The sequence below is a fragment of the Saccostrea cucullata genome, unplaced genomic scaffold (genome assembly GCF_032062105.1).
Source record: "Saccostrea cucullata isolate Sc308-1 unplaced genomic scaffold, CSIRO_AGI_Scuc_v1 ctg3203, whole genome shotgun sequence".
Taxonomy (NCBI): Eukaryota; Metazoa; Mollusca; class Bivalvia; order Ostreida; family Ostreidae; genus Saccostrea; species Saccostrea cuccullata.
In genome coordinates this window covers 45,273-62,500 of record NW_026938546.1, presented here as the reverse complement: position 1 = coordinate 62,500, position 17,228 = coordinate 45,273, and the positions used below count along the sequence as shown (strand labels likewise).

The 17,228-nt window shown below is 34.4% G+C and overlaps 3 protein-coding genes across 4 annotated transcripts in view; 1 reads left to right on the top strand and 2 right to left on the bottom strand.

Moving 5' to 3' along the window:
• LOC134250595 (inhibitor of Bruton tyrosine kinase-like) overlaps positions 1-5,565 on the top strand; it is an 18,231-nt gene extending 12,666 nt beyond the window's left edge. The window contains exons 18-27 of one of the 2 annotated variants that reach the window (XM_062732958.1): positions 452-553; positions 1,892-2,009; positions 2,307-2,367; positions 2,682-2,996; positions 3,341-3,546; positions 3,835-3,993; positions 4,237-4,362; positions 4,699-4,894; positions 5,025-5,054; positions 5,233-5,565. In XM_062732958.1, coding sequence (XP_062588942.1) covers positions 452-553; positions 1,892-2,009; positions 2,307-2,367; positions 2,682-2,996; positions 3,341-3,546; positions 3,835-3,993; positions 4,237-4,362; positions 4,699-4,894; positions 5,025-5,054; positions 5,233-5,376 — 1,457 coding nt within the window. In that variant the 3' untranslated portion in view covers positions 5,377-5,565. Of the gene's footprint in view, positions 1-451; positions 554-1,891; positions 2,010-2,306; positions 2,368-2,681; positions 2,997-3,340; positions 3,547-3,834; positions 3,994-4,236; positions 4,363-4,698; positions 4,925-5,024; positions 5,055-5,232 lie in introns of both variants that reach the window. The other variant, XM_062732957.1, reaches the window with a different exon arrangement.
• A 1,847-nt stretch (positions 5,566-7,412) lies between these two features.
• Positions 7,413-8,051, bottom strand: LOC134250597 (uncharacterized). The gene has a single exon (XM_062732960.1). It carries the CDS (start codon positions 8,044-8,046, stop codon positions 7,558-7,560), a length of 489 nt encoding a protein of 162 aa, XP_062588944.1. The 5' UTR covers positions 8,047-8,051; the 3' UTR covers positions 7,413-7,557.
• Positions 8,052-8,237: 186 nt separating this feature from the next.
• LOC134250594 (probable RING finger protein 207 homolog) lies at positions 8,238-9,243 on the bottom strand. Its single transcript, XM_062732955.1, has 2 exons — positions 8,419-9,243; positions 8,238-8,312 (listed from the first exon to the last, which is right to left on the bottom strand). The coding sequence occupies exons 1-2, from the start codon at positions 9,241-9,243 to the stop codon at positions 8,238-8,240; spliced, it is 900 nt and encodes a 299-aa protein (XP_062588939.1).
• Positions 9,244-17,228: the final 7,985 nt, after the last annotated feature.

The window sequence follows — 17,228 nt, the reverse complement described above, 5'->3', positions numbered from 1 at the left end:
CAAAATACGTCCGGCGACGTCACTTCCGGTCAAACCGGAAGTAGTCAAATATTGCATATTTTTGCTGTTCTTGACAGGTTTATGGGCAACATATGTCACTGGAAGCTTAAATCTTAACTTTCTGTCCGTCGACGTCACTTCCGGTCAAACCGGAAGTAGCCAAAAATAGCTTATTTTGAAGGTTTTAATGCAAAATTGAAATTATAAAGTCACTAGAGACTACTTAGCTCATTGCTTTCTTTTGTTCACGTCACTTCCGGCACTTCTAGTCAAAACCGGACGGAAGACCTACTCGTTGCTTTGCAACGAGCTCGGCTCTAGTTTATCTTTATGTTTTACAGGCAGTGAGAATTTAGAGATGATCTGTAATGTCCTTGTGATGACTTTTATTTCTATATTTTACAGACAGTTATTTCTATGATTTACAGAGAGTTATTTCTATGTTTTACAGGCAGTGAGAATTTAGAGTTGATCTGTAACGTCTTAGTGATGGCTGATCAGCTATTGGTGACCAGACTTGTCCAGATTTGTGAGGTTACACTGAGTGTGCTGGGTAAGTTCTTAATCAAAATACCATATTATCCCTATTAACCGCCCCTGCCCCTATAAGCGCCCCTCTAGGTCATTTTTAATTGTCAGTAAATAAGGGCCCCCTGTACAGTGATTAAAATCATCTAGAATCATATCAAAAAACTGCCAAGATTTGAAGAAAATGAAAATTAAACTTTCTATTATCTAATTTCTTTGTGGAAAATGAATCATTTAGTATAATTTGGATGGATTATCTTCACTTAACTCTTTACAACTTACAGAATTGCTAAGCAACATACAATGAATCCTCGCGTCATAGAAATATTTCTTTACCATTTCCCCGCAAGCACTTTATAGCAGGGTACAAAATTCTAAAGTTTAGCGTAAATAATATTCTGAAATAATATTTTAATTAGAAAATAACTTTTTATTTTATGAGGATCAAGCAAGTATAAAATAGTTGGAATTTGGCAATAAATTGAAGATTAAATGAACTTTTTAAAGTGAGTGAAAATGCGTGATTGCGGGGAAACGGTAAATGCCTGATTTTGCGTTAGAAAAAGGAAATGGTATATGCGTTAAAATGTGTGACTGCGGGGAAGAGTGTTAAAGTAAAGTTGGACATATTTTTATATAACATTTTTGAATAAGTTTTCCTATTATATCACAATTGTAATAAGTTTCGCTATAAACCCTGAAAAATGCCGAGTCACACCGGAAACAGTTATGTCCGGCCGGAAACAGTTATGTCAACCCTTGCCGGAAACAGTTATGTCACTATTTCGATCACGTTTGCGTGTTTTTACCGCATTTTTGCTCGGGTTCGAGATGTTATGACGTCGGTTGCTAAGCAAATGTAAACAACGGAGCCTTATTCTTAACGTCATGAAAGCATTTCTGGATTATTTGTGAAAATTTCAACGATTTTAAATGATTTAATTTTTTTTTGTAATTTTAAAAATGTCATATAACATATACCACATGGCTTCTCGGGCGATTATACCAGAATATTTGCCCCTCAGTGACAGGAAAGCCCTGGAGTGTTATGTCATCCTCTGCCTTCGGCATCGGGTGACATAACACTCCAGGGCTTTCCTGTCACCTCGGGGCAAATATTCTGGTATGTCACCCTCGAAGCCATGTGATATATGTATAGTGTTTCATTGAATTAAATTTTTTTTTTCAAAAGATTTTTTGAAATTAAAATATGACATTAAATTTTAGGAAGAGAATATTAAAATAACCACCCCCTTTTCGCAATTTTCTAAGCCCCTGGGGCAGTTAATAGGGATCATATGGTAGTTTAAACAAAGAAGTTTTAACATATTAATATAATTGACAATATTAACTTTTTATTCAGTGACAATGAAGAATGTAGGTGAGATGTTGGAGTTCTCCACTGTGTACAATGCTGAACAACTTAAGGCTGTGTGTCAACAGTACATTCTAATCAACCTACCCGCCATACTAGAGGGAAGGTGGGTTTGTCTCTCACTACAGTTAACTGTACAAATACATGTACTATTAATATGAGTTTTGCATTATAAATACGTGTATTTTTTAATTCAGTAAGATTCCAAAGGAAGTGAACTGAAATTTAATTTGAATTATTATTTTTGTTTGACCACAAAATGATAGTCTAAGAAATGAACGGTCACAGATATGACAATTCAATTTAAAACTAGGTTTAGAAATAAAAAAAAAACTTAAGAATGTTGTAAGGAAATAAGTATGATGTCTCATTACATGTACAATTGTGTGTATTTTTTCTGTAGGTACTTAGACATGATCAGTGATGAAGTAATGGCTGAACTTACAAGATATTACCATGACAAGGTACAGGACAACAGAAAAAGCTTGCAGTGTTAAGAATTGAATTGTGATGTTACATGCATATAGTAATAGAATATAACCCCACACTCAAAGGCCATATTGCTGGGTTTGTCCTGGGAGCAACTTTTTAATGTTGAGTTGTTGATTGAATTTCAAGGTCTAATTAAGCAGAATGTATAGATTAGCAGCTCATTTTGTGAGTAACGATAGTCTAAGAAGAAAACACTACTTTGGTTTTGTCACTTTTTAAATATTTGAAATGTGACAAAGTATATAGTACAAGTTGACAACTTTATAATTTTTATGCATTTTGACAGGTTCCATCTATGAGCAGACGTGTCATCACTCCATTTTTAGACGGTCCCTCTAAATCCTTCCTTGAGGAGCTGATGGAGGACACATCACAGATCACTGAGGCACAGACGGGGGACTCCGCGGGGAGAAAATCAAAGTCCAGAAAGAGACGGAACAGGGTCAAAAGTGTGTCGGAGGATGAAGGATGGAGAGATGGCCGAACAGATGACAGGAGAGAGAGAAGGACAGACAGACAGATCTCCATCAGCTCTGAGAAAAGTCTGGTGTCAGATGAGGAGGAGGAACAAAAGCTGGCAGTCAGTCCCTGTGAAGTCAAGGTAGGCCTAATAAAACAATAATTCTACCTGAAGAGTATAAGTATTATGCTGTGAGGTACACTGTGTTTAGGAAAAAAATCAAAATGCTTAAATCCTTGTTGAAAAAGTAATAAATCATTTTCATAGATAAGAACAGTTTGGGTAATTCAGATTTCAAAATGCAGCAGTGAAATACATTACAGATGTTGAAATTTTTATCTAGGGGAACCATTATTATAAAATTTTCTGCCATCTTCTACATTTGATTGCTTTTGAAAGAAGTTATATTACATGTAATGATAAATGTGAATTGTGAGAGCTTTAGTATAAATGAAATAAATGACCTGTATACTATTTCAATTTAGGAGTTAACAAGCAAACCTTCAGAATCAATAAATATTCCTACAACAAAAAGTCATCAGCTAGAGTCACATCATGGATCCTGGACAGCTGCACCAAAAAGTCCACTGGTCTCCCCTGGGAGTTTCTCAGAAAAATCCTTTGCTACATCACCCCCAGGAATTAGTCTCAAAGAAATCATGGAAGAGGAAAAATCCAGTCAGCAACAAAAGTCAGTATATTATTGAAAACTTACAGCAAATGCATATCTTTCAAATTTTCATACACCTTGAGAGCATATATTTTTTAATAGAAATTCAACTTTGATAAAAAAACATTACTTGTTGTGTTTGCATTATACATTTACATGCATTAGAAAAAAGAATGCCTTGCTTTTTGTGTATGTTAAGTTACTTACTCAATTCTATGAGTGATTATACAAAGGTACATATAGAAAGGGTTTTTGATGAAATACCAAAGGTTTGTTCACTACTGCAGAGTTGTTTTAATTTTATTTCAGAGTTCAGCTCAAAAACAAGAAGTTCTCTTGGAAAGATGTGAAGAGACAGCAGAACCAGGAGAGGAAATCACAGAATAAAATCAGGGAGGGAAGTCAGGAGCCCCAGCCCCTCCCCGTCCCCCAGGGGGCTCCACACACACCCACAGCCAAATCAGCATGGTACTAACAGTAACTTTTCTTGTGGATTTTGATAAAAGCAACAGAGTTCATTGTTCACTTTAAAACTGGGTTTATTGAGGAGGAGGCAATTTTTATATAATTGTGAACTTGACTTGGTGTAAATTTTAGTATTTTTAAGACTCCTTCTTGACATTTGCAATATATACATGTATATTAATTACAAATTATGAAGTCACACCCATTCTAGGCGATATATAAACATGTATTTTTAATGGGTTTCAGGGGAGGTATGAGTCAGACAGTGACTTCCTTCAGAGATCTGATAACAGAGGACAGGAACCAGAGCTCTCAGACAAAACAACATGCTACAATGACTACTCCCCAGAAAACGCACAAACATGTCCTCAGGTTCATTTTCCATTCTGAATTTTTCCATTTAAAAAACAAAATCAAATGCATAATATTATTATATTATTTCTATTAAAAAATTTACTTTTTTAAATATCTGTATTATTGTTGGTTTAGAATTAATACCTCAGTTAGATTTATACAGTAAAGCTCGTTTAGTATGAACATGGATATTTTTAATTTACGGATATAATGAATACCGGTATATCTTGAATCCCAAGCTATACAAATTGTACTAATTCCTTATACAGAATAACTAATTACAGAAATATTGAAGTTATTTTATATATCCCAGTGACTTTGTTACATGTATATTCGAATTTCCTGTATTTGCAGTTGGGGACTCCCCCAGACTTCAGGGCCACAGAAGCCCCCCGGTCAGAGGTCAGTGGATGAGTCCCCTGCTACCAGCCCCCAGTCTGTAGACAACCCCTGGAGCCGGGCCCCGAGCGTCCAGTCCCCCACAGCGGCCTCGGTCAGCTTCTCTGACATTGTCCAGGACGAGATTCAGAAACGAGAGAGTCTCGCGCAGGTGACCAGCAAACCACTGGGGCTGATACAGGTAAAGAGATACAGAAATGTGAGAGTCTGACTCAGGTGACCAGTAAACCACTGGGGCTGATACAGGTAAAGAGATACAGAAATGTGAGAGTCTGACTCAGGTGACCAGTAAACCACTGGGGCTGATACAGGTAAAGAATATCATATCAATGTTTTGGATTTTAAATTCTTGGCTAAAGAATCTCTAGGAAGTCTACACAATGTGTCTCTTGGAATGAAGTAACTTCAAAGCTACCGTTACTGTATTGTCAGACAAGCTAACACTGTAATCAGCAGTTATGTTAAGATTTTTCCTTTCTCTCTGAACAGATAGAAGAGCTGGCCATACAGGAATTACTACAGCATTACAAGGCTACAGACAACACAGAGGAACACATCACAGTAGAGAGGGTACCCAGGGAGATGGCCACTCCACTGTGGACCTCCAAATCTAAATCTGTCTCGCTCCAGTGACCGCGCTACACAAAACAGCAGAGAGGATACCCAGGGAGATGTCTAGCCCTCCTATTGATCTTCATTTCTTAGTTTGTTTTGTTCTAGTGACTGTTTTTGAATGTTATTTTAAAACATGCCAATGAACTGCCAATAAAACATAAGTGCTACATGATTGTGTATAAAGTTATCAATCTGTGAAAACTGACATTCAGTGATTTTATTTTCTAAACCTTTAAAAAGATTCACATGTTTCACTCAAATATTAATCTGTGCTTTAACATACAGAGAAGAGAGGGTACAAAGGGAGATGGCCACTCCACTGTGGACTTTCAAATCTAAATCTGTTTCGCTCCAGTGACTATGATAACATAGAGAAGCCTTTAACAGTAGAGAGAGAGTTTCTACAAAGACTCCTCAATATTTAATCTGTCTTGCTATAGTGACCTCTTGGGTGTTTCTTTTAACTTGCTAGTGAATTGCCATCAAATTAAAAGTGCTATATGTGTATTGAACCTCTTATCTGCAAAAATGTATATTGAAACATCTTAATAGAAGGATTACCTGATATGAATTTTCCTGTATTATTCTTGCCAGTGGTCTGATTTTGCTGAAGACAATACTTCTTGAATCATGAAGATGTTTCTCATCAATTAAATTATGATGCTGATGAAGATTTATAGTTTTGTCTGATTAAGTGTATGCAACAATAATACAGGTACCTGAACAAGAATAATTTAAATATGAATGAATTATTCAAGTAAATCAGTCGAAATTTCGAATTTATTAATGACTGACAATTCTGATGATATGTGTTATGAAAAGAAGACTGTTTTTTTTATGAGTGTTTCTTGAAAAATACTGATTAGAATGAAGTCATTTATTTGCCATTAATTGAAATCCAAATTTTATATAGTTCAGTTAAGAGTTCAGTTAAGAGAAGCTTGTACTCTTCGTTGTCATAAAACGACAGGGAAATTGATTTGTTTATAAAGTATTTTATTCTCAGGTTGTGCAAGATTTTCTTTTTCAAATCACGGTAATCAGGAAAAGGGCTGGTCATACCAGGACTTTGCTATGCAACTAATTTTTCCCTTATTGGGAAGCATCATTTTGTATTCTAATTAAACATAATTTATCATAATTTTTTAAACTCATGTTATAAAATGTAGAACTATTCTCTTGCTATGGCATTTAATTCTGCATTAATAGATAATTCATGCTACATTCTGCATTTATAGATAATTTATGCTACAGATGTGTGTCAAAAGGAAAGATAATTTTATTTTTTCTCTATATATTTTACAAAATGATGTTTTCAATGGAATATAAAATTAAATTATCTTCACTTTTGGTATGCATCTGTAGCACCGTTTTTACAAATTTGTATTTAGTGTAAAATCACACATTTTTCAGGGCCCAAATCTTCGTGGATTGATGAAATATTATGGGTTCGTGTGGAATTAATTTCATGGATGAAGAACTGTAAAAGTAGTCATGTATGTGAAAATATACATTTTGTGGTGGACATATAAATTCATTGGTCTCTTCATCCCTCCAATGGAAAGAAAATTAAACCCCTACGGAAATTAATGAATTGACAGTATTCAATTATTAGGTATCCCTTTTAATTCCAAATAAGACTTTACTTTCTCTGATGAATATTTTTCATATTAAGATGTTTTAAGAGAAAAGTACAGTGATATCAAACTACCTACGTTCTGGGTAAAATTGCAATTGATGACTTAAAAATGTCTTTTTCACTTTAACATTATATGTATGTACCTTAATTGCCACCATATACTTCATTTCTCTACTCAGTAAGTTGACACAAGAACATGTTTTTTGTGTCAAGTTTATTAAACAAAATAGACTACTGTCTACTTAATTGACAAAACAAGGGTTTCAACAATCTCTTTTGAAGACAACATATCGGAAATTCCATGAACAATTTCAATGGTGATGCTTGCAAAAACAACATTAGATGAATGCTCACCAATTTTTTCTTTTATTAAAAATTATTTGGTCATGGAATATCAAATCGAGCTGTCTATGGATTTCTTCTTCACCAAGTCTAGACAAGGGTTTTCTATGTGTGACAGGGTAGACTGAGCCCTTTTCAGAGTACCCCATCCTTTCTCTGGTTCTATTTTACCCTCAATCTGTGTTGATTAATTGAACTTAGACCATTGTACTTCTTCGTTATCTTCCTGTGTAGTCATGCCTGCTTATATATCTATACACACAAACTTTGTTATTATTCCATGATCCAACCCAGAAGCAGTGAGTTTTGTCATCATAACTCAGACTCTGTGGTCTGTTTATCTCCTGTTGTGTCTGTATCAGTGACAGACACTTCCCGTCCTTGTCAATCATATGTACTGAGTGGCTTTTAAGATCACACACGAGGATGTGTAATAACGCGTCCGTACAGACTCCACGTGGTCGTATATTTATACGTGTTTCTGATGGAGGTCCCCTGTATGAGAAGCGATGATTTCCTCTTTGATCTGTCACCACTACACCACGATTCCAGTCAGACACAATAACATCTCCATTGCGGTTCTCTGTGATGTAGATAGGTTCTCTATACAGTCCCTGACCTGTGCTGTCGTGTGATATTGACGTTAAATGTTGTCCTGTGTTATTGTAACGGGTAACATTGGCTGTGTAGTCATCAGTATTGTACATTACGACCAGCAGGCCTCCAGTAGAGGGGGAGCAGTAGACACAGCGTGGTATCCATGGATTTGTATTCTTTATTAGTGTAGATATTTTTCTGTCATCATTAGACAGTTTGTTAATGTTATGGTTCTTGTCTATATAAATGAGATCACCTGAGGCATTCACCGTGTGCACTCCATAGTGACTACTTACATCTGTCAGATGATGTAGTTTGTCACCTTCTTTGTTCGACAGGATGAGATTGCTCTCCCAATCACTGATCCAGATCCGGTCTGATGTCACATGGCAAATATGCTTAACATCACTAATACCCGTCACAGTAATCGTTGTATGTAAAACGGGTGGAGACATCAGTTTCACTAGACTTTTATTTCTTACTTGCTCTGTGACTTGGATTTCAGTCAGCAATTTAATCACATCCTCCCTATTGAATTTCTTGGAAAGGGAGAGCAGGGTATGTTTCAAAAGATTTGAAGTGTTACTTTTCCTCGAAATAAAGGGTTTCTTTTGGAATGAAAGGAATTGTATTGGTCTGTTTGCTGACTCTTCAGATCTTTGTTCATAGTTTTCAATTTTGACAAGGTGCTTGTTCATTTTTCTGTCCTGTTGTTTTAATTTAAGAATCTTACGTTTATGTCTGATTTTTATCTCACAGATCACAGTGTTTATAAGGTCCTTAAGTCTCTTGGCTTTTCCTGCTATTTCTTTTCGATAGTTGAAGATTTCTTTATGACAAAATTTTATATCATATCTGATTTCTGATAAGATAAGACAACTGGTATAAAGATCCTCACCTCTGATTCTAGAAATGATTTGTCTGTTTTGCTGACGGTTTGTATAATATGCCTTTCTAATGTCATGTATTTTATGTTCTTTTTGTTCTGTACTTTGATAACAAGCAGCGAATAGCTTACTCTCCTTGTGTTCTGTACAATGGTCACATACGGGCAATTGGCATGAATTACAGAACATTTCATAGATTCTGCCTGGATGTCTTTCACATATCTCTTGTTTTAAGACAAATTTATATTTCTCACGGTAAACCACAACATTATGATATGTGGTATCCAGATCAATAAAATGTCTCTCTTTACACTGTAGACACAGGTCATGTTTACACGTGTTACAGTAGTGTTCGGTTTTGTTTTGACACTCTGAACACTGCCGTACTTTACACTGGGTGATTAGTCCTTTCAGGTCCATGATGCGAAGGGTAAAGTGAAATAGTGCTAAGTGAAGGATCTAGATCTTTTGAAAAACAATCTCCTGAAAAGACATTGATTTAAAGTGAAAATCATGTACAAAATGAATATTTGTTTTGACTTTTTAACATTTTTAACTTGTCTGGTTATTGTCTTTCTGACACTCCGATCACGGCAATACTTTACACAAGTTGCTGAATCCCAGAGTGTCCATGTTGAGGGAAGGTGAAAGTCAAAATGAACAATTCTCTAAAATAATAAAATGATACATTATACAGAAAGTTCAAATGAAGTAGTTTCTCAAATATGAACATTTTATTTATATGGAAGAGATTTAATATCATATTACATGCTTAGAAAAGTGGATAATTCTTTGATTTTTTTTCCACCCTAATCTTGGAAAATGAAATAGGTTTGGAAAATATTAGTTAATTCTTCATTAAGTAATAAATATGGAGAAATAATACTTAGTAAAGGTTTACAGTTGAAAACAATTATACATCTTTAACTAAAGATCTTATAAACAATACAAGTAAGCAGTGATCGAAGTTATAGGAAAGCATTTTCAAAAAGTAATTAATTCCTAGGGTTCTTTATTTCATATAATGTTATTGGCATTTGTATATATAACCCTTATTACTATGAGAATTGTATGAAGTATACACCATTAAATTCCACCGCCACTTTTACTGCATTTTCCTCCAATACGATACTTTGTTTACATTTCTGGTATAACAGAGAATCCAAAAAGGGAAAATATAACACGCATTGTCAGAAAATGAATTCCAGTACCCTTACATTTATGTCTATATCAGCCTCAAAAAGCAACAAAAAAGTGGAATATAGATAAAAAGTATGTATTACATAGAGAATAATACATACCCTTTTCCATATCACATCCTGTATCAGCCCGAGACACCAATATCAGCCAGAGGGCCGAAGGCCCGAGGGCTGATACAGGATGTGATGTGGAAAAGGGTATGTTTTATTATATTTATTACATACTTAGTAATAAAATACAGAACACATTAAGTTGAGGAGAAAATAAGTATATAATCATGCATGGACTTCTTACAGAAATATACATGATCTATTGTCTCATACGATTTGGATTTGTTTCAACTTCTACTTCAATGCACTCGATCCGTAATTTAAAACAATCTATTACATGTATTTGTAAATAAAGATTAACCTTATTTTCATAAATTTAAAATTAAGAGAATATGAGCCCACCAAAAATTGTGTGTGATCACACATACCGGTACTGTTTTTGTGGTTTAATTTACTAACCTTTATATAACCTTTTGATATAGGTTATCAGCCCCGCAAATCCATATCAGCCCTGCAGGGCTGATACGGCTATTGTGACGTCAGCCATATCGCATATGCAAAAAACCTTTATTTATTACTAAGTGTGTAATAAAACAAAAGAAAGTGATTGTCAGTGTCTAAAAATTAAGCCCAATGTTACATGAGTAGTACATTCAAATTAAAATTTAGGATTTCGAGATATTTTCTACACCGTTGTTTGTTTTAAAGGTTTTCGTAAAATACATATTTTCTCCCTTTCATTGATAATTAAAAAAATTTAGTCGTATAACATGTATTATGTGTTAATACCGGGTATATCATTAATATATATGATGAAAGAACATATTTTCTGTTATGAAAATGGTGACCAGCTATCAGGCTGAATCTTGATGCATTCTATGCCATGCACTTATCATTTCTTTTCTTAATGAGAGCAGTAAACCATGATTTATTTGCAAGCAGTTTTATACTAGATATAAACGGTCAAAATTAATCTGTATGATGCTTCCTTGATATCACTCAAATAAAATAAAATCAAACAGCATCTATCATGATTTTTTTTTCTCGATATCATTAAATTATCAATAGTTCTTAAATTAAAAAAAAAATGTTAACGTTGTAAAATTTAAGGTGTGACATCTACAAGTGCTAATCATTTTCTTACCTTCACATTTAAATTCAGTTGCATAACAGTTTTCTGATGGAGAAGTTTTGGTTCGTCGATGTCATTGTGAAATAATCTTTGCTTTGAATTTCACATTATCGGTTTTTTGAACTGTATTTTCAAAACAGGAACACGAAAATAACAAATATCCAAAGGAATAATATTAATACAAGGCAATTTTTGATAAACAAAAAATCATTAAAGCTTGGATATACATGTAGCGAAAATATTACAACATAAATTGCAAAATTCCGCTACAAAGATCGAAAATAAACATGCTGGCATGATACAAGCGACCATTTAAACCAGGATTAATTTAAATAAAGTTACTACAGAAGGTATTAATGTTATTTTTAATCTTTGTGAACATTTAAAGAACAGAGGTTTCATATGTAATGTAACAACGATACAGTTCATTCATTGTTATTGAACCTGATCATTTGAAAACTGTTTGAACATATCTTATTGACAAAGAGTCAAAAGCATCAGATACAAGTTCAAAAACTTAGATGGTCCAACTTTCTCTTTAGATATCTATATACACTAACTTTGTAATCTTCAAACGACCCAACAAAGAGAAGATGAGTTTTGTCGTCATAACACAGACTTCTTGGTTGATATATTTCCCCACTTAAAAAAGTATAACTTTTGGTAAGCAAGTTTTTCTGCAACCATACAGTTTTTAAGATTGATTCCCAAGAAGGGAACTTCTGAGGGATCAATCTCCTAAACAATAGGCAGACAGGAAAACTTGTCAACCAAAAGTTATTCCTTTTTAAGTGTACTGATGCGGATTTATGATATTTATTGCCAAAATAAAAAATTTTGCACTGTAAATTTATAGCTTATTTGGGATATTATATCCAAAACGGACTATAATATCCCATTTTGGAGATTGGTCTCAACCTGTTTAAGGTAAAATCACTCATTTACGAGGGCTCAAAACTGCGGGGTTTGATGAAATATTATGGGTTCATGGGATTTAATTTCATTGATGAAGAAATGTTCAGTAGTTATGCATATGAATAGAATCATTTTGTTGTAGTCGTAAATTTGTGGGTCCTCTCCAACCCCAACAAATTACCCTGCTATGAAAATAAATGAATTCACCGTATTCAATGCATCCTCATTAATTCTGCATAAGACTAGACTTGCTATGATGAATATTTTCATATTTAGATGTTTTAAGAGAAAATTACATTAATATCAAACTACTTAAGTTTTGGGTAAAATTGATTACTAGAATTTTTTTTAATTCAATTTAACGCCATATGTATGTACCATAACTGCCTCCCTTTACTTCATTTCTCTATTAAGTTGATTCAATACACAAGAACATTTTAATTGTGAAAAATTTATTAAACGAAGTAGACTATTATGTACTAATTTGACAAAACAGGGTATCAACAATTTCTTTTGAAGACAACATATCAGCAATTCTATGGACAATTTCAATGGTGATAGATGTTTGCAAGTCATTAAATAGCTGCTCACCGTGTTTTCTTTTTTAAGATTGATTAATTGATTGTATACTGTTTAACGTCCCTCTCCAGAATATTTCACTGATTTGGAGACGTCACCATTGCCGGTGAAGGGCTGCAAATTTAGGCCTATGCTCGGCACTTGCGCCTTTGAGCAGGGAGGGATCTTTATCGTGCCACACCTGCTGTGACACGGGGCCTCGGTTTATACGGTCTCATGCGAAGGACCGCCCCATTTAGTCGCCTTTTACGACAAGCAAGGGGGTACTGAGGACCTATTCTAACCCGGATCTCCATGGGTTTTTAAAGAAATTATTCGGTCATGGATTTCAAATCGAGTTAACTACGGATTTCTTCTTTACCATGTCTAGACAAGGGGTTTCAACATGTGTGACCGGGTTGGTAGAACCCTTTCCATGGTAACGGTACCCGATACGTTCTCTGGTTCTAGTTAACCCTCTTTATCTGTATTGATTAATTAATTTTGACTATTGTAGTTGTTTGTTATCTTACAGTGTAGTATCATAGTTCTGCCTGCTTAGATATCTATACACACACACTTTGTTATCATTCCATGATCCAACCCAGAAGCAGTGAGTTTTATCATCATAACTCAGACTCTATGGTCTAGTCATCTCCAACTGTCGTGTCTGTATCAGTGACAGAAACTTCCCGTCCTTGTCAATTATATGTACTGAGTTGCTTTTAAGATCATACACGAGGATGTGTAATAACGCGTCCGCACAGACTCCTCCTGGTCGTATATTTATACGTGATGCTGATGGAGGACTCCCCTGTATGAGAAGCGGTGTCTTTCTCTTCGATCTGTCACCACTACACCACGATTCCAGTCAGACACAATAACATCTCCATTGCGGTTCTCTGTGATGTAGATAGGTTCTCTATACTGTCCCTGACCTGTGCTGTCGTGTGATATTGACGTTATGTGTTGTCCTGTGTTGTGATAGTAGATAACATTGGCTGTATACTCATCAGCATTATACATTACAATCAATAGATCTCCAGTAGATGGAGAGGAGTAAACACAGCGTGATATCCATGGATTTGTATACTTTATTAGTGTAGATATTTTTTTGTCATCATAAGACAATTTGTTGATGCTATGGTTCTTGTCGATATAAATGAGATCACCTGAGGCACTCATAGTACGCACTCCATAGTGACTACTTATATCTGTCAGATGATGTAGTTTTTCACCCTCTTTGTTGGACAAGATGAAATTTCTATCCCAATCACTGATCCAGACCTGGTCTGATGTCACATGGCAAATATGTTTTACATCACTAATACCCGTCACAGAAATTGATGCATGTAAAATGGGTGTTGCTATCTGTTTCAGCAGACTTTTATTTCTTACCTGCCTTGTGATTTGGATTTCAGACAGCAACTTAATCACACCCTCAATACTGATTTTCTAAGGTGGGGTGAGCAGTGTATGTTCTAAAATAATTGGAGTATTATTTATCCTCGAAACAAAAGATTTCTTAAGGAATGAAAAGAATTGTATTGGTCTGTTAGCTGACTGTTCATGTTTATTGTCAGACACAATAACATCCCCATTGCTGTTTTCTGTGATGTATCTAGGATACGAATATAGTGTCTCACGCCTGTTGTTGTGTTGTATTGTTTGTATGTGTGTTCCTCTGTCAGTTTACCGATTTATCCTCCCTCCTGTAAATGTCTTATTATTACACATCCCGACAAGTAAATCCCCATATAAAGTAGAGGAGTAGACACATTGTGGTACCCATGATTTTGTTTCTTTATCCGTTTAAAGTCTGATCTGTTATCTTTAGAAAGTTTGATAATGTTATAACCCTTGTCTATATAAATAAGCTCATCTGAAATGTTCACGGTATGTAATCCGTATCCACTGGTGATACTTGTTATATGATTTAGTATTACACCTTTTGTGTTTGTCAGGATGACATTGGTAGCCCAGAAATCACTGATACAAAATTTCTCTGACAACAAACATGACATGTGATCCTCATCATGCACGTGCACTGTAAAAGATTTTCTTTTCCTCTTCTCTAAAATTTGGATTTCACTCAGAAACTTAGATATTTCCTCTGAAGCTCGAGAAGTCAAATTGTTTGGTATCATAATTACAGTATTCTTGACTTTGAGACAAATGTTTTCTTTAGAAAAAGAAGATATCTAACCGGTCCCTTTTTAGCTTTTGACACAAAAGTTCATCATTGCTCGAGTTATTAAGATAATTACGCAATATTTTCTTCTGATATTTGTGTCTGGTTTTAACATCACATATCACAGTGTCAATAAGAAATTGAACTTTTTTTTTCGACATTTTTGAATGCAGGTTGGATATTTCTAAGTGACAAGTGTTGTTTTGAATAATTTCTTTGTACTTTTGTCGGTTTTATATATAAGCTATTCTTATATCTAGAACTTTGTGTTTTTGTGTTCTATACATTGGACACAGACAGGAAGCTCACATGACTGACGATATTTTTCATAGTTTCTGTCCGTAATTCTTTCATAGGTTTTTTTTGTTTTGTAAAGTTTTCATCACAAGATGAAACTACACCATTCAGTCGACGGAATGGTAACTGAATGCCCACTGAATGGTCATTGAAAGATCACTGAAAAGATCCTTTCCCGTGACTTTTTCGTGATTATTCCGTTACCATTCAGTCGACTGAATGGCAGGTACATTTCAGTGCCCTTTCAGTTGCATCTTTTTATTAAATAATTGACTTACTTTTTAACTTAAAAAGAAACTGAAACTGCATAGTTTTAGTTAACAATGCATTAAAATATCACTTAGATCTTTGGTGACTGCGTATCTATCAAAAATGACGTCATATTCTGGCTAGTCAATACATTATGACGTCACGAATTGCGTCAATTTCCTCGTATTCCGTAAAAGTATACCAAAACGGCCAAATTTTAAATTTATTTTTTGATATTTAATATAGAGCGCAACCTCTGATCTAAAATATGAAACTACTAAATGATAGAACTGTTTCTGAGAATTCATGGACATGTTTTATTTTTTAGATCAGAGGGTGAGGTCATATTATTTTTCTATATTGAAAGTACTCAATTATACAAGTTTACCTAAAAATTCAAGAATATTGCAATTTCATTATGCCAGTTCTCCCAGACCTGGACTTTGAGGAGAAATTTTTTAATAGGATATGAAAGCACAAAATCTCTATTTTATTTTAATGCTTCAAATAGAACATCAAGTGTTGATCAATTAATTGGTATATCTACAGGGCCATTTTATGCATAAAGTGAACCGACTTCTTTTATTTAACTTTTTCTTGATTTAATAGCATTTAGTCAAAAAATCTTGCACAGAGCCAGAATCGAACCCTGGTCCCCAGCTTGAGAGTCCGTGACCTTATCCAATACGCTACGACTTCTTGTTGAATATTGGTGAAATGGAACACATGGTTCACCTGCTGTATCGAGGAGCTGCAATGTGAATATATCTTGTATATATTTTGTATATTTTATGTTAATTGCGCGGATTTTGGGGTTAGACTGATTAATTACACATCTCTTATCGGGATGATGACAATTATCGGCGACGAGCACCTGTTCTTGTCAAAGAAATCCTCTATCTAGAAAATTAGCAAATTATTTTAAACAGTGTTATTTAAAAAGCTATAATCTACAATATTAAGTTTCTTCCACAAGAGGCATAAATAAATGATTTATTCTATTCCTGTAAAATGATTTATAATGATGTCTTTCAAAAGCTGAAATATCCTGCGGTTTGACAATTACGAAACGGAATTTATAATATCAATTTGACCTTAAATATCCCCTCGTTTCTATGGTTAAATTGACATTAAACTGTGTGTGATTTAAGAAATAAGGTATCATTTTTAAGCATCTATCGGGCTATAAATACGGGTTGGTTACGAGATTAAATTCCATAAAGCCCGAAGGGCTTTATGATGAATTTAATCTCGTAACAACCCGTATTTATAGCCCAATAAATGTTTTAAAATGATACCTTTTAACTTATATTTACATTTGTGACTTACTCATACTTTATATTTACCCGATTGTGACTTTTAACGTATGAAATGCTTTATTTTTAAAACCCAACGGCATGTATGTTATCCGCTGAACGCGCGTCGACCCTTTATGACGTCACTGAGAAATTACGTCGAACGATTATCTATACGCACATCTATGACCTCTTGACCCCGTACCTGTATTCATACAGTTATAGATACGCATTGCTTTCAGTAGTGTTATATAAAGGAAAACATTTGCAAATGTAAATATATTTAATTCCGAGTCGGAAATAAATTTGTTATTTTATTTAATCTTGGATATCTATGAAACGCAATTGATTTAAATTGTATAATATACAGGAAAGTCTTCTCGTTATTTAAAGTATCAAAAGAAATAGAAAGATCCGTCTTATTTCAGTTAGTCCGAACGTATCAAAAATACGCCATATACATGCATGTCTTTTAACATTTGGTAAACACTTGAAATACAGTTGAACATCTAACTACG